At 48.9% G+C, this 24,850-nt stretch overlaps 1 protein-coding gene across 1 annotated transcript in view; it reads left to right on the top strand.

The window, feature by feature from the left end:
- The window catches only part of OTOF (otoferlin), a 100,496-nt gene continuing 75,646 nt past the window's right edge, over positions 1-24,850 (top strand). Inside the window, exons 1-2 of the mRNA XM_058427027.1 lie at positions 1-79; positions 21,027-21,085. Coding sequence (XP_058283010.1) covers positions 1-79; positions 21,027-21,085 — 138 coding nt within the window. The remainder of the gene's footprint in view (positions 80-21,026; positions 21,086-24,850) is intronic.

Here is a 24,850-nt window from a genome sequence, read left to right as displayed (position 1 = left end):
ATGGCCTTGCTCATCCACCTCAAGACGGTCTCGGAGCTGCGGGGCAGGGGCGACCGGATCGCTAAAGTGACTTTCCGAGGTAGGGAAGCCCCTGTCTTAGAGGGACGCCAGCTCTGAGAGCTGGACCAGCCCATGCTCTGGAGACGGCCGGGGATAGGACAGGGCTGGGAGGATGGGTGGGAAAAGTTCTAGCAGGGGCTGGGGCGATGAGCCTTTTCACAGGTAGTCACCTGCTCGGGACTGACCGGCCATTGTGATTTCTGGAAAATCAGGGTCCCCTGTGCTTCCATGCCCGTGTCTCCTTGTGCTTGCCAACATGCCAGTGCCTAGGCAGGGCGCAGAGCCCTCTGCATGGGGAGGCAGAAGTGAGGACCACATCCCTGAGCTCAGGGAGACCCAGGACCCCCTGCTCCTCTCTCTCCCTCTCCTGCAGGTTGATTTCCTTGAGCACAGGGTGGGGGCCGGGTCTGGAGCCTGGGACACCCAGGGTGGCTGGGAGAAACCAGGCAGCCAGTAGCTCCCTGGGCCCCAGAGTGATGGGGGACACTGTTGGCTTCTCTTAGATCTATTCGTGGGCAGGAACCCTGGGAGCCCCTCGCCTGTCTTCTGTCTGGTCTTTTCTCATCCTCTTCACTCCTGTATTCAGCGACCATTTATCATGATCTACTGTGTCCCAAGGATAGGGGTAGAAATATAGAGCTGAGCACAACCCAGCCCCAGCCCCAAGGAGCCCGCATCTGTTGGGCAGGCGTGGAACAAGCAGGACAGGTATGTGAGACAGAGGGTGGGGGTGAGTGCAGCGTGCAAGCTACAGAAGCAGCACCCTCACCCAGGCTGGTGACCGGTGGTCAGGGAAGGCTTCCTGGAAGAAGCAACACTCAGCTGATATCCGAAGGACCAGCGGGAGGGAGCTAGGAGAGGAGGTGAGGACTGAGCAGGCAGAGGAAACAGTGTGCCCAGAGCTGAGAGAGGAGCTGAAACTCTGGAACCGAAAGAGGTTCCATGTGTCTACAGCCCAGAGAGGGTGCAGGAGCGGAGGCCAGAGAGCCAGGCAGGGCAAGGAGGCGAGGCTGGACCTGACCCCACGGACAGCAGAGCCCCTGAGCATTTTAAGTGGGGAAAGGCAGGGCCAGGCTGACTCTATCCTTCACCACCCACCTCTGCCTCTCCATGTGGTTGCTGCCCATTCCTGGGGGTTGGGGGTACTTCTCACTAGACATGGCTCCTTCTCCAGAGAGAGGGGTCTGAGAGTGAGGTGGGGACGAGGCAGTGAGGAGTGGGCAGAGAGGACCCCATCATACTAAAGAGCAAAGTGAGCCCTGGGGCCCAGGCTGGACACAGTGTCTGCCCCTCTGTTGGAAGGGACTGGAGTGGCCATTGGCAGAACGTTCCAGCAAGAGCCCTGGGGCACCCACATCACCTACTCAGAGGCCCTGGGAGGCCCACACTGCAGCTTGTGTTCACAGGGATAGGCAGGGGTGGAGGTGATGGCAGTGGCCTTGCCGGCAGGAGGAGGTCAGGCAGGAGGGAGAGGGAGGTGTGGGCTGGGCTGCCTTTTGCCTCCCTCCCCAACCCACTGACTGCTTTCTCTGCAGCACCCTGGATCTCCCTCTGTGTGCCACCTGGAGGCTCATGCTGGCTTTAGAAAAAGCAAATGTGTCCTTTCATCTGTGAAATGTGGCCCTGAGCTCCATGGGCAGCATAGTGTGGGACGGTTACGCTACAGGTTGCCATCCTGCTGCAGCTGTGCTGGAACGGTCCAGGCTGCACCGGACAGGCCCATTTGCAGGCCGAGAAACCAAGGCTCAGGAGTAGAACACTGTGCGTGGCATTCACGGAGGGGCTGAGGCACAGTGGTCCCAGCTCTAAGGACCTCATCCTGAGTACTCAATCTTGCAAGCTCTTTATCTCCTCCTGGGCCACCTGGGGGCCAGCACCTTGTCTGACACCCATCTTCTCCTTGGAGCAGTGAAGGGCTGGGCCTTTAGCCTCACTGACCACACAGGAATTAGTTTATTTTCAACCCTTGCTCTCTGGACTGAGTGGAGAAATTGCTTCCAAGCTCCACCCTGGCAGGAGGTGGCCATGGGCAGAGCTCCTGGGGAAGGGGGCTGGGCAGCAGGAATAGGCAGATGACAAGCAGTTTCCAGAAAGTTCCTTTATTACAACGAGAGATGCCTCAGCCACTCACCTGTGTCGTCCAGCAGTTGACAGCTGTAGGCGCCCCAAAAGACCAACACTGACCACATTTCAGAGGGAATGGACCTGCTCTACGATGTTCCTTAGCATCTCCCGGCACATGCAACCACTGGGGGCCAAGCAGGTCCTCTGCAGGGGGAAACAAGAAACTGGTAAACGCGCAGAGGGAGACACTGGCCCCAGGCTCCCCAAGGCTTTTGAGTGAAGGTCAATGCCGGGGTGGGTGAGGGAGCCTTTGGTGAGCTGTGCCCATTGGCAGTGGCCCCAGGTAGGCCAGAGCAGCTGGTTGAAATATGGCTTGACCTTCTGTGCTGTGCCATCCAGGACACTAAGGAAAGAGCCCTGCTGGGCTATCGTGGAAAAAGTTCTGGATATGGAGTCAGAGGCCCTAGATCCTACCTGGGTTCTGCCACTCACCCTCAGTGCCCTCATCTGTAAAATGGGCATGATAATAACACTCACCTCACTAGATTGCTTCAGGGAAACCATAGGTATGGAAGAGTTTGAGGGAAGAGTATTCAAACGGCCGATGTGTTTGTGAGGCAGCCATTCCCGTTCTCCTTGGGAGCAGCTGCTGGCCCTTAAGGTATCTTCTCTCCAGCCCAGCCTCCTCCGTCGGCCGGGAGTGAGCAGAGGGCCCCATGTGAGATATAAAGGGAAGAGGAGAGCACGTCTGAGGGGTTCCAGTCTGTGCCAGGAACAGGCAGGTTGGGCCTGGCCTCTGCTCTGTAGGAGCCTCTGCTGAGATGTTCCGCAGGAACCCAGGCAGGCAGACCCCCAAGACTCCTGTTCTCATCTGGCTGGGCGTGCACCAGCTTTGCCCATGGCCACCTCTTTTCCCACTGCCCTCAGGTCAGTCGGCCCCAGGCTCAGGCTCGCTCAGTGCTCCCAGCCAGTTCTGTATCTAGCTCTTAGTTCCTACTGCCCCTGGTTGCTCCTAAGCTGGTCCTGCCCTGTTCATGCATTTCCCGAACATGCTGATATTTGTGCACAGGCCTGGGACCCTGAGGGGAAGGGGCCAGCCTGGCCCTCCAGGAGTTACATTCCCATTGGGTCAGACAGGAGATAGGGAGTCCTGGGCGAATCTCTATTGTGCCTGCAGGCCACGGGGCTCAGCTGGGTTTCCCATTAACAAAGTGGAGACAGGGGTCCTCATTTAGCTCAGAGGCCTGCAGTTCCCAGGAGTAATCAAGAGTGGGCTGTCTGAGAAGGAGCCGTCTTGACCACAGGTTACTACTCAAAGAAAGGAAGTATTAGCTTCAGGTATTTCCTTTATCAACTCCTGAGATAGTTCCCTACATCAATCACAGGGCCACAGAACGCAGGGTGTGAAGGGTCCCGAAGTTCTTCTAGTCCAACCTTCTGTCCAGTGCTGAGCCCCAAGGCTGGGGGACCCGGACTGTCAGGGAACCAAGTGACAGACTGTCCAGGGCCAGCCCTGATGTCTCCCTTCTCTTTCCATCCCCTGAGCCTTCTTGCCAAGACATGAGGTTTGGGGAGTTTCTGTGTGAGATGAGAACATCTAAAGGCTGGACCTGGCTTCCACATAATTCCCTGTGGCTGGAAATTGGCACAAAGGTTTGCAGGGCATCCCCCTCCGCCTTCTCATTCTTACTCTTCTTCCCACCCTACCCCTGATTCCCACCCTGCTATGTTCCCACTACATTCAACTTCCAGCCATTCCCAAAAGAGACCACACCCTTTTACACCTCCAAACTTTGAGACATCGATTATGTTTCTTCTGCCTGGAATGACCACCCTCCACCTTGAGAACGCCCATTAATTCTGCTCATCCTTCAAGGCCCAGCTCATATGCCACCTCCTCCATGAAGCCTTCTCCTCCTCTAGCAGTACTTTGCACACATTCTTCCTACTGCTCTGCCATGGTACATTGCATTTCAGAAACTGACCACACCTCTGCATGCTGCCCAAGCTTTTGGGCATCTTCAGGACAGACATCAGACATGGTTTCTGTCTTTGAGGGATTCACTGTGTCATGGGTTTGAGTTCTTCCACTGTGGCACTGCCACTCTTTGGCTCCATTTCCCCAACTGTGAGCTCCCACCCCAGAACTTTCTATCCAAGGAGGATCGAGGGACTGGAAGAGGCCTCAAGGGCCAAGAACAAAGAACCCTGGCTCTTACTCCGTCCGTCAACTTCCCTAGCCCAGAGAATCTTCTAGGGCTCCAGAGGGGCCTAACAATTTTTTTTTTTTTTTTTTTTTTGAGTCTCGCTCTGTCACCAGGCTGGAGTGCAGTGGTGCAAACTCTGCTTACTGCAACCTCCGGCTTCTTGGTTCAAGCAATTCTTCTGCCTCAGCCTCTGGAGTAGCTGGGACTACAGGCACACGCCACCATGCCCGACTAATTTTTGTATTTTTAGTAGAGACGGTGTTTCACCATATTTCCCAGGCTGGTCTCAAACTCCTGACCTCAGGATCTGCCTGCCTTGGCCTCCCAAAGTGCTGGGATTACAGGTGTGAGCCACTGCGCCCAGTCAAGCCTAACAAATATTAGCAAGTTCAGCTCCAGCCCATAGGTGGGAAGCAAGAGGGATTGCATGTGTAAGCCAGAGTCAGTTAGGGGAAGACGGAGGAAGGAGAAAGGGCAGACGGGAAAGGAGGTGGGAGCAGGCTCTGAGTTGGCCCCTGGAGCCCAGAAGGGAGGCGGGAGTTTTTATTGAGCAGGGGAAATGGGTGGTATTTAAGAAGCCACTGAAGGATCGTAGCTCATTGGCAGGATCAAAGGCCATGAAAGGGCCAGGCGTGGTGGCTCACTCTTTCCGAGCCTTACTGCGACCACACATGGGGCAGGATCTCACCATCTGACAGAGAAGAAACATACACACACAGGTGAAATGAGTGCAGCATACAGGAAGGCCAGGGGTGGGGGTAAATCGCAACAACGTTCAGAGGATGACAGCTTACTTAGAGCTACAGAGACCAGAGAAAAGGAGCAGGAAGAGGAGCAGGAGGAGGAAGTGCCTAAGCTGGGTCTTGAAAAACTGCCCCGTTTGCACCCATGGAGATGCAGGAAGTGAGGAATTGGTGATGGAGGAAGGTGAAGTCATTCTGGGTGAGGGACTGACCAGACCAGAGGCCAGAGGAGGAGAATTGTAGCCAAGTTCCAAGTCAGGGGAGCCACACCATGTAGTTGGAGCAGAGGCTATAGGAAGTAGAAGAGGGAGACCAGCTAGGAAAGGAGCAGTGGGCCTGCTGAGTGATTGTGCAGGGAAGGGTTGCAGCTGAGGCACTGGGGACAAGATGTCCCCCTACTGTTGGCTGCAGGCGCCACCTCTGACTCCACATTAGATTTATTTTCCCCAGTAAAATGAGGGAGCCCTCCCTCCTGATGATAAATATAGCTACTATTTGGAAACTTATCTGCCGCCCCTGGTAAAGGAGGCAGAATACCCAGTGCACCCACCCCTGAGATGCTCCTGCAATGCCTAGGCCTGTCTGTGGGCTGTGGTCCAGCCTAGCACCCCCTCTCTTAGAGAATGTGGGATTGGCATTGTCCCTGCTGAAGGCAGCAATAGAGGGGACCCTTACAACCACCTTGGCAGCCTGTGGCTGGCTGTGGACACAGCCCTGCGCTTTTATTGTAGTCCTAACGGATATGCCCCCTGCATCCTCCAGTCTTCATAGCACACTCAGACCCCCTCACCACACCTGGGGGAAATCTTCTCTGCCTAATGCCCCAGGTAGTGAATGTTCACCCCTCCTCCCTCCCCCAGAGCAAGCCATCACACACCAGCGAACAGCAGACAGAGCACACAGGACATTCCCCAGACTTCTGCTTTCATAGGAAGAGTGTGTTTTCATGTAATGGAAATGATTGTAAAACTACCTTCCCCTGCAAAAGCCCTCAGGAATATGCTGCTGGAAATGTGCTCGAGAACAGACTTGCAAATCATTTCTCTGAATTGGGAAGCCTTGGTTATCTTAGCCACCTTTACCGATCACGTGAAAGCCACATCTCTCCCACCCACTCCCATCCCTGGGTCTCATTTTTTTTTTTTTTCTGTCACCCAGGCTGGAGTGCAGTGGCACAATCATAGCTCACTGCAACCTCAACCTCCTGGGTTCAAGTGATGCTCCCACCTCAGCCTCCTGAGTAGCTGGGACTACAGGCACACACCACCACACTCAGCTAATTTTTGTATTTTTAGTAAAGATAGGGTTTCACCATATTGCCCAGGCTTGTCTTGAACTCCCGGGCTCATGTGATCTGCCTGCCTCAGCCTCCCAAAGTGCTGGGATTATAGGTGTAAGCCACTGTGCTCTGCCTTATCTTTTTTTTTTTTAACTTTTTACATATAAAAAACTCCCAAATACATACAAGAGTGGGGAGAACAATATCATGGCCCTATGTTGTCCCATCCCATTTCAGCTATCATCAATTCACGGCCAATCTTGCTTCATTTGCATCCCATCCTACCTCCCCACCCCAAATTATTTCGAAGAAGATCCCAAACCCCATACCATTCCATCTGTAAATATTCAGTACATAGCTATAAACGATAAGAGCTCAAATAAATACCACATACTTTGTCATTTTAAAGAAATTAATAACAATTCCTTAGTACTATCAACTAATCAGGCAGTGATCAAATTCCTGATTGTCTCATCAATGTCATATTTTTCTTCCAATTTATTAAAAGCTTCATTTTAATGTGTTTTGTAAATCAGGTATTTAATCATTTATCCACTCGTTCTGTTGAAGGGCAGCCATGTGCCACGCACTGGGGGACGGTGGGGAATGAGATAGATGTGGTTCCTGTCCTCAAAGGGGGAAGATGACTGCTGCATGCATCACCATGAGGAGCGTTATGGAAGGGAGGCACAGGTGCCCAGGCAGCTCGTGGCGAGGAAACCCCCTTAGCCCAGGATGGGGGGAAGCCACCCTAGTGGGTGAACCAGAGTCAGTTAGGGAAAGACCGAGGAAGGAGGAAGGGCAGATGGGAAGGGAGGTAGGAGCAGGCTCCTAGTTGGCCCCTAGAGCCTGGAAGTGAGTCAGGGGTTTTTATTGAGCAGGAGGAATGGGCAGCATTTAAGAAACCCTTGAAGGGTCGCAGCTCATTGGCAGGAACAAAGGCCACGAAAGGGCTGGGAATGGTGGCTCACGCCTGTAATCCCAGCACTTTGGAATGCCAAGCCGGGGGGGCATCACTTGAGGCCAGGAGTTTGAGACCAGCCTGGCCAACATGGTGAAACACCATCTCTACTAAAAATACAAAAATTAGCCAGGCATGGTGGTGCACGCCTATAATCCCACCTACTCAGGAGGCTGAGGCAGGAGAATCGCTTGAACCCAGGAGGTAGAGGCTGCAGTGAGCTGAGATTGTGCCACTGCACTCCAGCCTGGGCGACAGAGCAAGACTCTGTCTTAAGGCGGAAAAAAAGCCATGAAAAGCTCCATCCCAGGCAGAGGGGCTAACACTAGTGCAGACATGGTGGTATGGAGATGCATCAGGGGAGTTTGGAGGGGAGACTGGAAGGCAGGGCATGGGGGATGCAGCCAAACACGGAGGGTCTTCGGTGTCACACTCTTAGCAGGAGAATGGGATGCTAAGATCTTGTTTTGGAGAGAAGGCTCTAGAGGTGAGGACTATGGGCAGGGACACTGGGGAGGAAGCCTGGGGCAGGTGGAGGGCTGAGTGCCTCAGCAGGCGGGCATGAGAGAGGAAGGAGCGGCGCTGGGATCGGGGGAGTGAGTGAGAGGGCAGGACAAGAGTAAATTGTGGCCCTGGGGACCACCATGGATCCAGGGATTTGGGGTACAGGGCCTTAGTTGATTCTCATCTAGACTCCTGCCAGTTGCTGACACTCTGAATTCTGGCAAACATGGAGACATCAGGGTGGAAACACCTGAAGCCACTGCCATCCAGGTGGGCGCCTTGAGGGCCAGGCCCTTTGGCTGCTTTCCCAGCAGCAGTATGGAGCCTGGCACAGAACAGACCTGGCATAGAAGTGGGAGCAAGGAACACCGCCTGTGGGTGCAGGAGCAGTGATCAGTTAGCAACAGGGGCCCCCCTGCAGCCAGCCATCCAGGCAGCACCAGACAGTGATCCATTTCTCTCAGTGACAGTTCTAGAAAAGGCTCCTGAGACAGGGACTATCATGTGATCATTTTTACCCTAGACCGCTTGACCGCTTTCTGTCTGAACTGATCCACCCGCCAGACACTGCCTCAACAGTCCTCGTTTCTATTTTATTTTCTTTTACTTCAAAGCAGAAGGGCTAATCTGCTGTGGTGGAGATGAGTTTTCACCCACTGGCTTTTTTTTTTTTTTTTTCAGCCAAAGTTTAAGAAAAAGTCAGGACTGCAGTTTCAACAATATTTTTACCCTATCGGAGAGTAGAAGAGTCACCCTCCCATTATACCACATTGTATTCCCAGTGCTTGGCACAGAATGGGTACTGTACACACTTGTGGATCACTGGGACCACAAGCTTCTCTGTCACCATAACAGGGGAATCTAGGACCCAGCAGTTGATGACTGTGTGGGTGGCGTGGCGCTGTCCAAGGCTCAAAGACAAATACCACAGGCCCTTCCTGCCTCAGTGCCAGGGTCTGAAAAATGGGAACCAGCGCTCTCAGTCAGTTGCAGGGCAAAGTCAGAGTTTGAGTGAGGACCTGGAAGAAGGGTTTGAACTGAGCCAGAGAGACAGGATTTATCATCCTTGCCCTGCCCCTGCCTCTCAGATGAATCCCTGACCCAAGCCTAAGTTTCCATAGTGTAAACCTGGATGTTAGCAGGGTGGGTTAAGGGGAAATACATGAGTGGAGGTAGAAATGATATTTGAGTACAATTTGTCGATAATAAAGGGTTAGAGTTCCATGGGGCCTCCATTTAGCTGAGAAATGGGGAAAATGGAAGGGGTAACCTTTTCCAGTAGGAGGCCCAGGGACTCTGCAGTGTCCCAAGTCTGGCTCTGTGAGTCACTGGTGATTTCAGAGAGTACACTGTGTAAGAAACATGACGAATAGCTGCTTTCTTGGATGACTCTTTGAATTGAATTTCTTTCTTCTACCATGCCATCAACTGTCATTATAAAATTGAAGATGTGTTTCTCATGGGGAAAAAAGTGTTATTACAAGAGATAATCACAAACTAGACAGGAAAATCATACCACCGTCAACCACCTTGACGTAACTGGCATTTCTAGAACATTACACACCCAAAACTGAAAAATATACATTCTTCTTAAATGCACACAGAACACTCACCAAGACAGACCATATGCTGGGCAATTAGACAAGTCTCAACACATTTCGAAAGACTGAAATCTTAGAGAGTATGTTCTCTGACCATAGTGGAATTCAACTAAAAATCAATAAGAAGAAGATTATCTTTGAAAGTTCCAAATATTTGGAAATTAATGCCTTTCTTAACCTGTGGTCAAAGAAGGAAATAAAAGAGAAATTATCAAATATTTTAAACTGAATTATAATGAAAATACAACATATTAACATTTATCATTTTAAGTACTTACAGCAGAAAAGAAGAAAAGTGTAAAATTGTAATCTAGGTTTCTGCCTTAAAAAGGTACCAAAAGAAAAGCAAATTAAACCCAAATCTTGAAAACATTATGTTAAATGAAAGAAGCCAGACACAAAAGACCACATATCGTATAATCTCATTTACAGTCAGGCATCGCTTAATGATAGGAGTACATTCTGAGAAATGCATCATTAAGCGATTGTGTCATTGTGTGAACATCATAGAGTGTACTTACACAAAGCTAGATGGCATAGCCAACTACAAACCTAGGCTATATGGTATGACCTACTGCTCCTAGGCCACAAATATGTACAGAATGTAACTGTATTCAATGCTGTAGGCAATTATAGTACAATGGTAAGTATTTGTGTATCTAAACATAGAAAAGATACAGTAAATACAATATTATAATCTTATGGGACCGCTGTTGTATATGCAAGTGGTCATTGACTGAAACAGTGTTATGTGGTGCACGAATGTATATGAAATGCTCAGAACAGGCAAATCCATACAGACAGAGAGGAGATTCGTGGTTGTCAAGGGCTGCGGGGAGGGAGAATGGGGAGTGACTGCTCACGGCTATGGAGTCCCCTTCCAGGGTGATGACAATATTCTGGAATTAGGTAGTGATGATGGGTGCACAACCTTGGGAATATACTGAAAACTACTGAACTATACACTTTAGAAGGAAGAATGTTATGGAATGCGAATTATATTTCAATAAATAAAAATCAAACACCCCCCACCAAATTAAACCCAAGGACAGTATAAAAGGAAGGAAATAGAAAATAGACAACAGAGAAATTTAACAAAGCCAAAAGTTGGTTCTTTGAAAAAACTTAATAAAATAGATAAACCCTAGCAAGACTTATCGAAAATAAAAAGCAAGAAAACACAAATTACCAATATCAGGAATAAAAGAGGGAATATCATTACGTTAAAAGGAAAATATGGAAATATTACAAATAACTTAACTCAATAAATTCTACAACTCAGATGAAATGAATAAATCTTTGAAAAACAACTTACCAAAACTGACATAAAAAGAAATGGAAAATCTGAAGAGCCTCCATACCTATTAAAGAAATTGAATTTGTAATAACAATGATGATGATGACAATAAACTTCCTTCCACAAAGAAAAGTTCAGATCTAGATGATTTCACTGCTGTATTGTAGAAAACATTTTTTTTTTTTTTTTTTTTTGAGATGGAGTCTCGCACTGTCATCCAGGCTGGAGTGCAGTGGCACGATCTCAGGTCACTGCAACCTCTGTCTCCCCAGTTCAAGTGATTCTCCTGCCTCAGCCTCCCGAGTAGAGTAGCTGAGACTACAGGCACATGCCACCACGCCCGGCTAATTTTTGTATTTTTAGTTGAGACAGGGTTTCACCATGTTGGCCAGGCTGGTCTCGAACTCCTGACCTCAAGTGATCTGCCCATGTCAGCCTCTCAAAGTGCTGGGATTACAGGCGTGAGCTACCACACCCAGCCTGTAGAAAACATTTAAGGGAAAACGTAATAACAATCTTACACAAACTCTTTCAGAAAATAGAGAAGGAAGAGCACATCTCAATTCATTTTATATTATCAAAACCTGACAAAGACCTTACACAAAAAGAAAATTACAGCCCAATATCTCTCATGAACACAGATGTAAAAATCCTTAACAAAATATTAGCCAACTGAATAGCAATATATGAAAAGGATAACACATCATGACAAGTGAGTATTATCCCAGGAATGCAAGGTTAATTTAAAAGTAGAAAATCAAAATATTTTACCATATTAACATAGTAAAGGAAAAAATTCATGATTATATCAATAGATGCAGAAAATGCATTTGACAAAATTCAACACCCATTCATGATAATAACTATCAGCAAACTACCAATAAAAGGAGCTTCCTCAATCTGATAAAAATCATCCAGCTAACATTATACTTAATTCAGAAATATTGAACATTAAGATCATGAGTCAGGCAAAGTTTTCTACTCTCACCACTTCTGTTCAACACTGTACTAGAATTCTAGCCAGTACAAGGCAGCAAGGTAAAAACAACTCCTACAAATTGGAAAGGAAGAAGTAAAACTGTCTTTATTCACAGAAAACCTGATTGGTTATGCAGAAAATCCTAAGGAATCTATTAAAAAGCTACTACAATTAATGAGTGAATTTAGCAAGATTTCAGGATATATGATTAATACACAAGAAAATAAATTTTACCAAAGACAGGAAAGACTTCCACCCTAGAAACAAAACAACACAAAAATGCTGAGAGAAATAAAAAAAAAACCCAAACATGTAGAAAATAGATTATGTTTATGGACTGAAGATTCATAATTGTTAAGATGACAATTCTCCACGAAATGATCTATAGACTGAACGCAATCCTAATAAAAATCACAACAGACTGTTTTGTAGAAATTGAAAACTACTTTAAAATTTATATGGACATGCAAATGATCTAGAATAGCTAAAGCAACCTTGAAAATGGGGAAGAGAATTGGAGGGTTCACACCACAGCTGACCCCTGAACAACATGGGTCCACTTATATGTGGATTTTTTTTGTTTTTCTTTTTGAGACAGAGTTTCACTCTTGTTGCTGGAGTGCAATGGCGCAATCTCAGTTCACTGCAACCTCCACCTCCCGGGTTCAAGTGATTCTCCTTCCTCAGCCTCCCAAGTGGCTGGGATTACAGGCATGCACCATCACACCCAGCTAATTTTTGTATTTTCAGTAGAGATGAGGTTTCACCATGTTGGTCAGGCTGGTCTTGAACTCCGGACCTCAAGTGTTCCACCAGCCTCGGCCTCCTAAAGTGCTGGGATTACAGGCATGAGCCACTTCGCCCGGCCATGTTTTCTCTTCCTTATCTTTTTTTCTAACATTTTATTTTCTCTAGCTTACTTTATTGTAAAAATACAGTACATAATACATACACAAAATATGTGTTAATTGGCTGTTTATGTTATCATTAAGGCTTCTGGTTAACAGTAGGCTATTAGTAGCTAAGTTTTTGGGGAGTCAAAATTTATATGCAGCTTTTCAACTATATGAGGGGCTGGTACCTCTAATCCCTGTGTTGTTCAAGGTCAACTATATTTAATTATAAGTCTAACTATAAAGTTAAAGGAATCAAGAAAGTGTGGCATTGGTCTAAGAATAGACATATAGACCAATGGAGCAGAATACAGTGTCCAGAAATAAACCCTATACATATAAAATCAATTGATTTTCAATCAAGTTGTTGGATATCTAGAACTAGATATCTATATGGAGAAAAAATGAACTTCAAAATCCTACCTCATACCATCCACAAAAATTAATTTAAGATGGATTATAGAATTAAACATTAAAAACTTATAAGCTTCTAGAAGAAAATATAGAACATCTTTGTTATATTCTTGGGTTAGGCAAAGATTTCTTAAAGAAAAATTTTAAAACACTAAACATAAGAAATAAATTTCACTAAAAACTTGCATTTCTTAAAAATTGGAAACTCTCTTTGGCTAGTCACAGAGTGAAAGAAATTGAAAACTCCTATTCATAAAAAAATCACATTTAAGATGGCATGAGAAGGCAAGTCACACACAGGAAGAAAATAGTCACATTTATCTGACAAAGGACTTGTAGCCAGAATATATAAAGAACCCCTATAAGTCAATAATAATAAGACAAATTATGAAATCTTTTCTATAGGCAAAAGACTTGAACAGACACTCCATAGAATAAGATAGACATATGGCCAATAAACATGTGAAAATGTGATCAACATCCTATGTCATTAGAGAAATGAAGATCAAAATTACAAAGAGATACTATTTCACATGCTCTAAAATAGCTAAAATGTAAAAGTCTGACAGTAATCAAATGTTGATGAGGATGGAACAACTGAAATTTTTTTTACATTGCTGATAAGAGTGTGAAATGATTCAATCCCTTTGGAAAACTATTTGGCGATATCTTTGTTTTCTTTTCTTTTCTTTTCTTTTCTTTTTTTTTTTTTTTTTTTTTTTTTTTTTTTTTGAGATGGCATCTTGCTCTGTCACCCAGGCTGGAGTACAGTGGTGCGATCTCGGTTCACTGCAACCTCTGCCTCCCGGGTTCAAGTGATTCTCCTGCTTCAGCCTCCCGAGTAGCTGGGACTACAGGTTCGCGCCACCATGCCTGGCTAATTTTTTTTTTTGTATTTTTAGTAGAGACAGGGTTTCACCGTGTTAGCCATGATGGTCTCCATCTCCTGACCTCATGATCCGCCCGCCTCAGCCTCCCAAAGGGCTGGGATTACAGACGTGAGCCACTGCGCCCGGCCAGCAATTTCTTATAAAACTAAGGGTACCTATCCTGTGACATAACCATTCTGTTCTTAGGAATTTCCTCAAGAGAAATAAAATTATATTTTCGAAAAAGACTCACATGAATGTTTATAGCAACTTTGCTCATATAGCCCAACCCTGGAAGCAACCCAAAAGTTTATCATCAATGGAGAAATGGACCAACAAGTTGTGGTATATGCATACAACAGGCTTATTACTCTACAACAAAAATCAATACATTACTTATATATGCGACAACATGGATGAATCACAAAAACATTACATTGACCAAAAGAAGCCAGACACACATAAAGTACATTCTGTAGGATACTATTTATATGAAGTTTAAAACAGGCAAACTGATCTTTGGTGCTAGAAATCAGAGCACTGGTTACTAAGGGACTAGAAATCGACTGGAAAGGGACACGAGAGAACGTGTGGAGCAAATGGAAACGTTCTATGTCTTGATTGTGTGGCGGTTATACAGGGAAATGCATTTATTGAAACTCACTGAATTTTACACTTAAGATCCATGACTGTAAGTTTCACCTAGTTTTAAAAAAAGAAGAGAGACTAACCTAAAATACCTAAAACTTGAAAAATATTATATAAGATGAGGAAAAAAATTATTTCTGATTACATGCTACTAAAAATAAGCTACAAATGTGATTCATAATAGAAGAAGCCATTTTTATATTTAGCACATAACTTAAAGGTCTAAGGGAGAAGCGAGCTGGGTGAAGTGGCTCACGCCTATAATCCCAGCACTTTGGGAGGCCAAGGCAGGAGGATCACTTAAAGTCAGGAATTTGAGACCAGCCTGGCCACATGGTGAAACCCTGTCTCTCTAAAAATACAAAAAAAGTTAGCCAGGTGTGGTGGCGCACGCCTGTAATTTCAGCTACTCAGGAGGCTGAGGCAGGAGAATCACTTGAACCCAGGAGATGGAGGTTGCAGTGAGCAGAGATCACGCCACTGCACTCCAGCCTGGGTGACAGAGCAAGACTCTGTCTCAAAAAAATAAATTAAAAAAAAAAATAGAATGAAGGAGAAACAAGACTATTTAGTAGACTGAGAATAGCTGTTTCTTATTGAGGGATAAAATGCACCAAATGCTGTTGTAAGCATTATCATTTCCTTCATTTTAAGGGTGAGGAAACAAGGGCAAAGAGAAGTTGATTAGCTTCATCCAAGGCACGCAAACTAGGAAGAGGTAGCTGTGATTTGAACTCAGGGACTCTGGCCCAAGAGCCTTAACCACTATCCTACGCCCCCTCGTGCTTGTAAAGGACTTGACGCTTTACTTAGACTTTCCCACAACAGTTTCTTGTCACCCTCGTGATGGTCCCAGGACACAGGCTGGTCCAGGATAATGACCTCCAGCTAACAGATGGTGAGTCTGAGACCCCAAGGGATTGGATGGCCAGCTCCCAGGCCTCCAGCCCATGGGCCGTTGCGCCAGGCCGCACACCTGAGTGGGCCTGGCTTTTTCCTGCACTCAGGGGTGCCTGGGCCCTGCTTCCTGGTGCTCCATGGGAGTATCTGGCCTTCAAAAGGAACAGATTGATCTGAAGTGGGGAGAGAGAAAATACGGCAGGACCACCACTCAGAGAGCCGCTGTAGAGGAAGAGAGGGAGAGGAGACGCCAGGACATGGGAGCGTCGCGGGAGGGAATGGGACTATTTGCTGAGCTCTGTACAGCCCAGCCCAGGCAGTGCATACAACAAGGCTTTGCTGATTTTAAATAACGCGAGGAAATAGCAGCCCCAGGTCTGAGTCACCAGCAGAGTTTTACTCTATTTCTCAGTTCACACAGGGACAACAGCAATGGCAGGCACTGCTGGGAGACAGACCAGTGGGCTGGGCCCTGCCAAAATCATGACGTCCTTGAAAACAGTCCCAGGACCTTCTCCTTCCCCATCGGATGGCCCACCACCTCACCCTCTGCCCTTTCGGGACCCCAGCCCCTCTCCAGTCTTGCTTCCACAGGCTGCTCCCTGAGGGCAGACCATTTTTGCTTTTCCCTTCACCATTGGGACTCCCCTGTCCTGTGTCCAGCTCCTTGGGGGCTCCATTCTCTGCTCTACGCTTTCAAACATTTCCTTACACTGTTCTCTCTGCCTGGATTTCCCTCCTTCTCCTTGCTTCCCAGTCTCTCTGAATATCCAGATTTCTTCTGGTCTTCTAGCGTCAATGCCTGTGCCTCTGCAATGCCTCCTTAATCGATTACATTGAGAGTCATTGCTCCTTTTCCTGTGTTCTCACTTTATTTACACTTTTTGCATGCCAATGACAAAATTCTGCCTTATATCATCGGCAGAATTTTCCATGTCTGATATATCTCCCTCTGGATTGTAATACGCTCTTAAAGGTATCGTTCAGATTCGAATGATCTTTGTACAACTCCCCTCTGTGAAGGCCAAATGGCACACAAGCCAGGAGCAAGAAAGCCCTGGTTGCCTGTGGAAATGAATAAACACACATGGGCTGGCAGCCGTGTCCCTGCACACCTGCCTTTTCTCAGAGGCGTGGCCTTAGCAGGGTAAGCTGTCTGGAAGAGGGAGCTATTTTGTGCAGATGGAACATTTTGTCCCCGTAAATCACGTCCCATGAAAGGCCAGCATGCCATCCTGCTTCTGAAACAAGCACTGAGCTCGTCTCCATTTAGGAGAAGAGCTGCCACGTGGGTATTTTTAAATGGTGAATGGAGAAATGGGTATATCTGATACCATGGCGCTTGTTACACTCTGAGCACAGACTCTGCTATTCATACTCCATCTATTGACTCAGGGAGGAGTTTATTTCAAACCAAACAGCTCAGCTATCCCAGGAGCAGCTGCCTCAGAAGGAAGGAAGATGCTGTTCTATTTTCCCCATCTAACCTCCTTCTGACTCGATCCACAACAGCCTTTCCATGCAAGGAAGAGGCTATTTTCTTTCAAGCTTTATTCTCCATCTTCCCTGTGGCAAGAAAGGTGATTGGATATTGGGATTTTTAATGTTTTTGTCTGAAAGCCATTTAAAATGAAGCTGGAATGTCAACAAGACTGACGTTGAATGGAGTAGATGTTAAGTTGAAATGAACTTGAAACAAGAGATGGGGTTAGTCATTCCCCTGAGCACTTGGAACAAATGATAGAGGTCCCCGGGCTCTGCTCCAGTGAACAGAACAGAACCACTTGAATACTGCCAGCCACTGTTTGTACATACCCTCCTGAAATGGCTTTTCCAAAATGCTGAAGGACATTTTGTTTTCTTAATAATTTGGCCTTTCCACTGTTTCTGTATGATTGATGTGTTTCAGCAAACCTTTTTTTAAAAAAGAATATCTAGAGATAAATTTAGCTCATCGTGTTTGAGAATATTCGCCATCTCTAAATCCCCAGGGCCTAAATCAATGAGATTTTAGCACATTTCGAAACAGACCCCTGAGGTATAAATTCTGCAATGGCTGATTTCACGTATTTTACTTCCTCTCTAACAAAGCTATGGAAAAATGCACAAGCAGGGGAGGGTTAGAGCCTCGGTGCTTCCTGCAGATGTGAATCTGACACCACCTTGGAGCAGGGCCCCTCCGCAACCTCTCCCAATCCTCAGCTGGGTTGCTCCATTTTTCACTCCAAGAGACCTTGGAGGACAGCTATATCCGAGGCTCATTAAAATCTTCTAGGATGCAAAGGTCTTTGATTATTCAGAGCAGCAAGTCTTTAGGGGAAGCCCCCATACACAAACATGCTCAGCTGATTCTCAATTTATATTGTGTGTTGCCTGCAGGGAAAATTGAAAGCTCAAACCTCAGGCACTTTCCCTCTCCTCCCTTGGTTGCCTGGGGGGCTTGTTGTTGAGATATTTCTTGTTGATTTTTTTTGTTTTTTATGTCCCTGGCTAATGCTAAACATTCTTTCTTTCCCATTATGTTTACTTCACATCTCTTTTCTGTATAGATAGCTTCTGCTTTATGGCTTTTTCCTCCTTATCTCAGATGCAGCCAGCCCTTCCCCACCTGCCCCCGCCCCAAAACACACACATGAACACACACCCTTTCAGACTGCATCCGCACTCTCCGTTTCAGTGGATCTGACATCAACGACCCCGCCACCCCCGGCCCTCATCAGAGGGGAGCTCTGCATTGAACTAGGACTAGCTCCTGGGTCATAAAAGTTGCTAGGACCCTGGAGAGCTCTTACTAAACAGATGAGGCCACCAATGCCAGAGGAGAGAGATCAGTTCCTGGAGGGAATGAGCCTGCTTTGCTGAGCCCCCTTCCTTGCCCAGCCCCCAGACCCATCACAGGGAAGGTTCAGAGGAGCTCTGACCCCTCCAGTACCTCCTTGGCCTGACACCGCTCTAGCCCGGGCTCCCAGGTTTTCTGTAGGGAGAGAAGCACAGTCCGCTCCCCCCATGCCATGGGCTTCATCAATGACAACCCAAACTCACCCCCAAATAGGAATGGCTTCAACCTGGAGACAGCCCTTCAATGAAATGGTTTATACTGGTGGAGATTTAAAGGTATTTGTCTTTCGGCTGGGTGTGGTGACTCACACCTATGATCCCAGCACTTTGGGAGGCCGAGGTGGGAGATCACTTGAGGCCAGGAGTTCGAGACCAGCCTGACCAACATGCGAAACCCCATCTCTACTAAAAGTAAAAAAATTAGCTAAGCACAGTGGCACATGCATGTAATCCCAGCTACTCGGGAGGCTGAGGCACGAGAATCATTTGAACCCCAGAGGCAGAGGTTTCAGTGAGCCAAGATTGCACTACCGCACTCCAGCCTGGGTGACAGAGCAAGACTCTGCCTCAAGACAAACAAACAAAAAAGGTGTTTGTTTTTCAATTACAAAAATCAAGCATGGTCACTGAAGAAAAATTCAAATTCACATGTTTTTTTGTTTGTTTGTTTTGTTTTGTTTTGTTTTGTCTTTCAGCCAGGCGCGGTGGCTCATGTCAAAGTATGCTGCTTTCAAAATCTTCTCACTCTCCCTCCCCAGGGATAAACACTTTCTTTTTTATTTTATTTATTTATTTATTTTGAGATGGAGTTTCACTTGTTGCCCAGGTTGGAATGCAATGGGGCAATCTCGGTCCACCGCAACCTCCACCTCCTGGGTTCAAGCGATTCTCCGGCCTTGGCCTCTCAAGTAGCTGGGATTATAGGCATGTGCCACCACACCCAGCTATTTTTGTATTTTTAGTAGAGACGGGGTTTCTCCATGTTGGTCAAGCAGATCTCGAACTCCCGACCTCAGGTGATCCCCCCTCCTTGGCCTCCCAAAGTGCTGGGATTACAGGCGTGAGCCACTGCACCCGGCGGGGGGCAACCACTTTCAATGGTTTGAGATGTTTGTCTCTTCATAGAAGAAATATATGCATATAATTTGGGTTTTGGTATTTTTTTTTTATTAACAGAGTTCTAATATACATGCTGCCTTTTTTCCCTTACCATGGAATTGACAGAGGATAATAAATTCATTCTAAGCAACAAATTTTTCTTTAACTCATCCTGTCTCTAGGTTTCTCCTCACAGAAATTACAACCCCTCCTCTTGTGGTTCCATCCCACCCCTAAAACAGTATTTGTCCTCCCTTCTCTGTACCATTACTGTTTCTTGTGTGAAATTGTACCTTGGAGTATGTACTGAATGGTGTTGTACTGGAGGCCTGGCGTGGTGACTTACACCTGTAATCCCAGCACTTTGGGAGACCAAGGTTGGCGAGTCATTTGAGGTCAAGAGTTCCAGATGAGCCTGGCCAACATGGTGAAACCCCGTCTCTACTAAAATACAAAAATTAGCTGGGCATGGCGGCGCGCACCTGTAATCCCAGTTACTCGGGAGGCTGAGGCAGGAGAATCGCTTGAACCCAGGAGGCAGAGGTTGCAGTGAGCCGAGATCGTGCCACTGCACTCAGGCCTGGGGACAGAGCAAGACTCCGTCTCAAAAAAAAAAAAAAAAAAAAAAAAAGGTGTTTCCCTTCCACTGGTGCCCTGTTGGCTCCTGGCCTCCCTTCTAGACCATCAGCTACCTGTGGGTGGGAGCCTGTGCCTTTGTCATCGGTCCATCCTCTATCCCGAGGCCCCGGGACATGGCCTGGAACATCAGAGACTCAGCAGCTGTTTCTCAAAGTGAACTGAACTAGCTGGTGTTTCCCACATGTTGGAGCCCCCTCAACCTGCCCTTGATTCTCTCCTGATTTATTTCTCCCCACATCTTGGACCAGTTCCAACTGGACTAGCAAAGAGGGCAGCTTTACCTCTGTGCTCCCAACAGGCCCTACTCGGTGGCATATGGATGGGGGAGCCTGGGACAATGTGTGTCCATCTCACACACTCTCTACTTCCCATGCCAGTGGGGAAAGTGGGGGCAGGAATAGAGCCCAGGAGGGAACTGCCAGAGACGGTCTTCTCTGCTAAGGCTGACGAGAAGACAGACAACCATGACAGTGGTGGAAGGGGAAGGCCCTTGGCCCATGGGGAATGGCTGTCTGGGAGCTGACTTGTTGTTGGGGGCCTGGTTTGGGCAGGAGCCCCTGGGGTGGCTGCAGAAGGAGGCTGGGCTTCACAGACTGCCGTCGGCAGGCAGGGGCTACGCCCCCTATACCAGGCTTCTGCTCAGGGCAGCAGGGCCTGGAGCCACCAGCAGAGCTGGGGAGGCTGCAGAGGAGGCTGAGAGATCCACGGAGGAAGAGCATGGTGGAGAAGAGTGCCTGGGGTCCGCTTCCATGGCCACTCTGACCAGCCTGGGCCTTCTGTGCCTTAGCATTTCCATTCCTAAGATGGAACTCATGGCCTTTGACCCGCTTCCCTCACGAGGCTGCCGAGAGGGTCACAGAAGAAGCCGCATGGGGACTGGCCTCACCCTGGGAGAGCTGTGCAAGCCACTAGGTCCCATGTTGCATGACAAGTCAAATGCTGTTAGGATGACTCCCAGGATGAGGAGGTCTGACCCCACGCTCGTTGTCTGGACAGCTCTGACCCTAGAATTTATTTCCTCTTTCCCCACAGGGCAATCCTTCTACTCTCGGGTCCTGGAGAACTGTGAGGATGTGGCTGACTTTGATGAGGTAGGAGGCCCAAGACCCCCGCCTCCCTCAGCTCTGAGCCCAGAGGGGAACAACCACCCTTCGCCGCCTCTTGCGGGCACACACTGGCCCCGAATCCCAGGCACCGGCCTGCTCTGAGCCCCTCACCTCTCAGCTGCTTCCTGAAGGAGGTGGTAAGGAGGGTGTGCAGGAACCCCCTCCCCCATATTCCCCCCAGAAACCTCTGCACAGGTGAGGCCCATGTGAAAATGACAGGGGGAACAGCAGCCTGGCCCACCTCGATGGCCCTGCTGGGGCTGGTCCTGTTATTCCCTGTGGAGAAAGAGCCCACAGGTGCTGTAGACCTGAATGTGAGCCACCAGCTGAGGGGCCAACGAGGCAGGCGAGTGTTGGGGATGTCGCAAAGGCCAGTCTGTGTCAGTCCTCAAGAGTTGAAGAGCAGCGCAGCCCCGGGCACTGAGGTGGGATCCCTGGTCACCAGGGAAACATTGTCAAGCACCCCACCTGAGTCAGGGCGCCATCTCCAGACCTTGAGGAGAAACATAGGGAACAGAAGACAGTCTGGATTTTCAGCAACAGCTCTGGGGGTGCCATGAGAAAAGACGTGAGCTGCTGGTCTATTGACAACGGTTTTTCTCAATCCTCACTCCAGCTGGGCTGTTGTCACAATTTTATCAGCAAAGGAGCAGGCGACACCATCCCACGGGGGTGCCCGGGAGCAGTGAGAGGACTTACAACGCTTCCCTCTCCCTGCCCATCCCCTCGGCACCTGGCCTGACTGGGAGCCCCATCCTCACACACCACACACACCAGCTCAAGCAGCCCGCGGCCTTCTCCGCCTCCTCACATTCTTTCGTCTATGTGTTTGCTGCTTCCAGAACCTATATTCCCCTCTGGCTGCTGTAGTTTCTCCAGGGTTGACTTTGGGTGAGGGCCAGCAGTCATCCGTCACCATCTTAGCACAAACTGGAAGCTCTGTAGTGACCCTCCAATAGTGTACCCCCTCTCTCCTGGGCTTGGCTCTCCCGCTTGGCTCTGTGGGGGCTGGGAAGGGCCTCATGGTAGACTGTGCCTCTTGAGGTTGGCTGCTGGCGTTCGGCTGAGCAGCCACCAGGCTGACACTTGGCACCAGCTGTCTCCCCCTCCTCCTGAAACCGGGCCACACGATGTGGCTGTGTCCATCAACCCAGAGCTGGAGACACAGGGAACAAAGCCTCGCTCCTCACTCAGGCTTAGGCGCAGCCATCAACCGTCGCGGCCCAGCACCATGCCCTCCCCAACCACTTCGGGGCGCAGTTGCCACGACCTCCCTGGTACGTCCCCACTGCTACGCAGGACAGGTGAATTGCTCATTTAAAGTGAATCACTGGAGCTAAGGAAGTTTCTGTCCTTACCTTCTCCCCCTCCTGACTGTACAATGACCTCAGTTTCTAAACCTGCCACCGTCTTTGTCAAATAGGGTTGGTGATGGGTGTGAAGGTCTCTGTGAAATGATGAACAAAATGAAGGGTTATGGTGAGAGTGGAATCATGGCTGCCCGCTGAGACAGCTGTCATAGAGGCTTCAGGCTTCAGGCTTGCCCCATTACACACCCGGCCTGCTCCCCGCCTCCCCATTTCCTCAGTCAGGGCACTGGGCTGGCTGGGAGAAGATGCCAGCAGCCTGGCCCCATTTCCCATAGTCCTACCTCCCTGGGCTTCTGCCCACTAATCCACCAGGCACAGCATCTGACTCCCTCCTCCTGAGACTCCCAGGGGACATGTCAGCCCAGGCGTTCAGCCAGGGGGCAACCTGATGCCCCTTCCAAGGGCACTGCCACCCTTTTCCATGCCCAGGGCCCTGGACACCTGAGCCACAGGTATGCATGACATTCAAAGTTAATCACCGTGTCCTTCCTCTTCCCAACTCTGCCCAACCTGCCTCAGGGGGAGAGTCCTTCTCTGCTGATCCCGAACAAGGGGCCACATTCCAAGCATCTAGTGCATATGCCAGGCCGGGCTTGAGATACCCCAGAGGGAGGAACCTGGGCTCAACACCCCATGATGATTTGTATGGGAGCTCAGGGATGCGGTAGCCAGAGTCAGTGTGGAGAGACTGGGGCGGGGCAGAAGCCAGGCAGTTATGGGAAGAAGCACGTGACTAGGGTCAGAGAGCAGGGCACGCGATGCGGAGAAGTGGCTCCTGCCTGGGGAAAGTGCTGCCTGCCCACTGGGGAGACAGGAGAAGTTTCTGGTTGTTGCAATGAGGAGCCTACTGGCACTTAGTGGGGTGGGGAGCAAGGATGCAGAATGACTTGCAACGCTCGGGCCATCCCACGCTTCCCACGTGGAATCCCCATGGGAATATGGTGGCAGCCCCAGCAGCAGCACTGAGCTGCTTCCTGAGCCATGCCCCTTCCACTCAATCTCTGAAATCATCCACAGACGAAATCAGGCTCAGATGGTAACTACCCTCCCCCAGGTGACAGAGCTGGAAGCGGCCAAGCCAGGGTTCTGAATTCAGGTGTAGATTAGACCGGAGCCCTCTCTGGATACAGTGATAGGGCCTGACTCCCACCACCCCTGCAAGGCCCGTGTTGGAGTCTCTCCACACCCCCCGCCTCCCTGTACAAAGTGGCCACAGCCCTGGCCACCACTGGTCAGCAGTGCACATCCCACAAAGCAGGAAGTCCACCCTCCCATTCCCTGTTCAGGAAGGGCCCGGAGGCCTGGGTCAGCCCAATCCCAAAGATAGCCTGGAGCCATACCCTCGCTTTAACCTTTCTCCCTAGACCCAGTGGACAAGTTGTAAACTTCCCTGGCTTCCCCCTGAAAGAAACTGCCTGTCAGTGGTTCCAGAATATCCTGGGAAAGAGGCCCTTTCAAATCCCCCTGAAGCCTCTTGACTTTCCAGAAAGCCCCTTCCCTCCGCCTTACTCTGCCCAGGGCCTGCCGGAGCCAGCTTAGTGAGACACACTGGCCTGGGAGTCATGAGACCTGCCCCACAGTCCTTGCTGAGGAACCTCTTTGGGCCTCGGATTCCCCTTCTGTAAAAGAGAGATACGCTCTCTGCTCTACCTGCCCCATGGGACTGTCACGAGGCTAAAAAAATATGAAATGAGAGACAAGAAAGCAAATGTCTCTCACAGCTCTACTAGGTAAGGGATTCCAAGCAAGGGAGGGGCCCCTCCTCTGCTCAGGCATGGGTGAGAGGGGCTGCAGCAGCTGGGCTTAGGAACCTGAGTGGGGAGGAGGGTGCCATGGAAGAAAGACAATGCTCTCTACAACAATGGGTGGAAACAGAGCCTGGATTTGGTGTCTCCTTTCTCAGAGGCTGGAACCTGAGCTCCTGCATTTAACCTACAACACTGGAAAAGCTAGGGAGAGACAGAGAAAGATCCAGCCTTTGTGCCCTGGGGAAGCAGGAGTAGCCACCTTTAGCCAGTTTGGTTTGGCTCTAACACAGGCCCCGTGTGGACCAGGCCACAGGGGAGAGGCCAGAGTAACAATAGTACTTGTGCCAATGATAAGAAGAACTGCTGCTATTTACTGAGCACTTAGTGTGTGGCGAGATGGGCTGAGAGCTTGACACAAGCATTAGACTCACTAGAACTTGCTGGATTGGTAGCATCCTAGGTGATAAGGAGCCACACCATGATTTAAACCCGAGTCTATCTGATTCCAGGACCTATGGTCATTTGTAAAGTAGACAAGACTCAGCCCTGCCCTCAAGGGGCTCATTCTAGCGGGCAGATGGACCCACCACAAACAAGGAGGGACCCTGGGCCTTCTGAGCCCAGGGGAGGAA

This window comes from Hylobates moloch, unplaced genomic scaffold (assembly GCF_009828535.3).
Source record: "Hylobates moloch isolate HMO894 unplaced genomic scaffold, HMol_V3 SCAFFOLD_13, whole genome shotgun sequence".
In the NCBI taxonomy this organism is placed as follows: Eukaryota; Metazoa; Chordata; class Mammalia; order Primates; family Hylobatidae; genus Hylobates; species Hylobates moloch.
The sequence above is the reverse complement of the archived record's forward strand: the minus strand, read 5'-3'. Positions and strand labels throughout refer to the sequence as shown.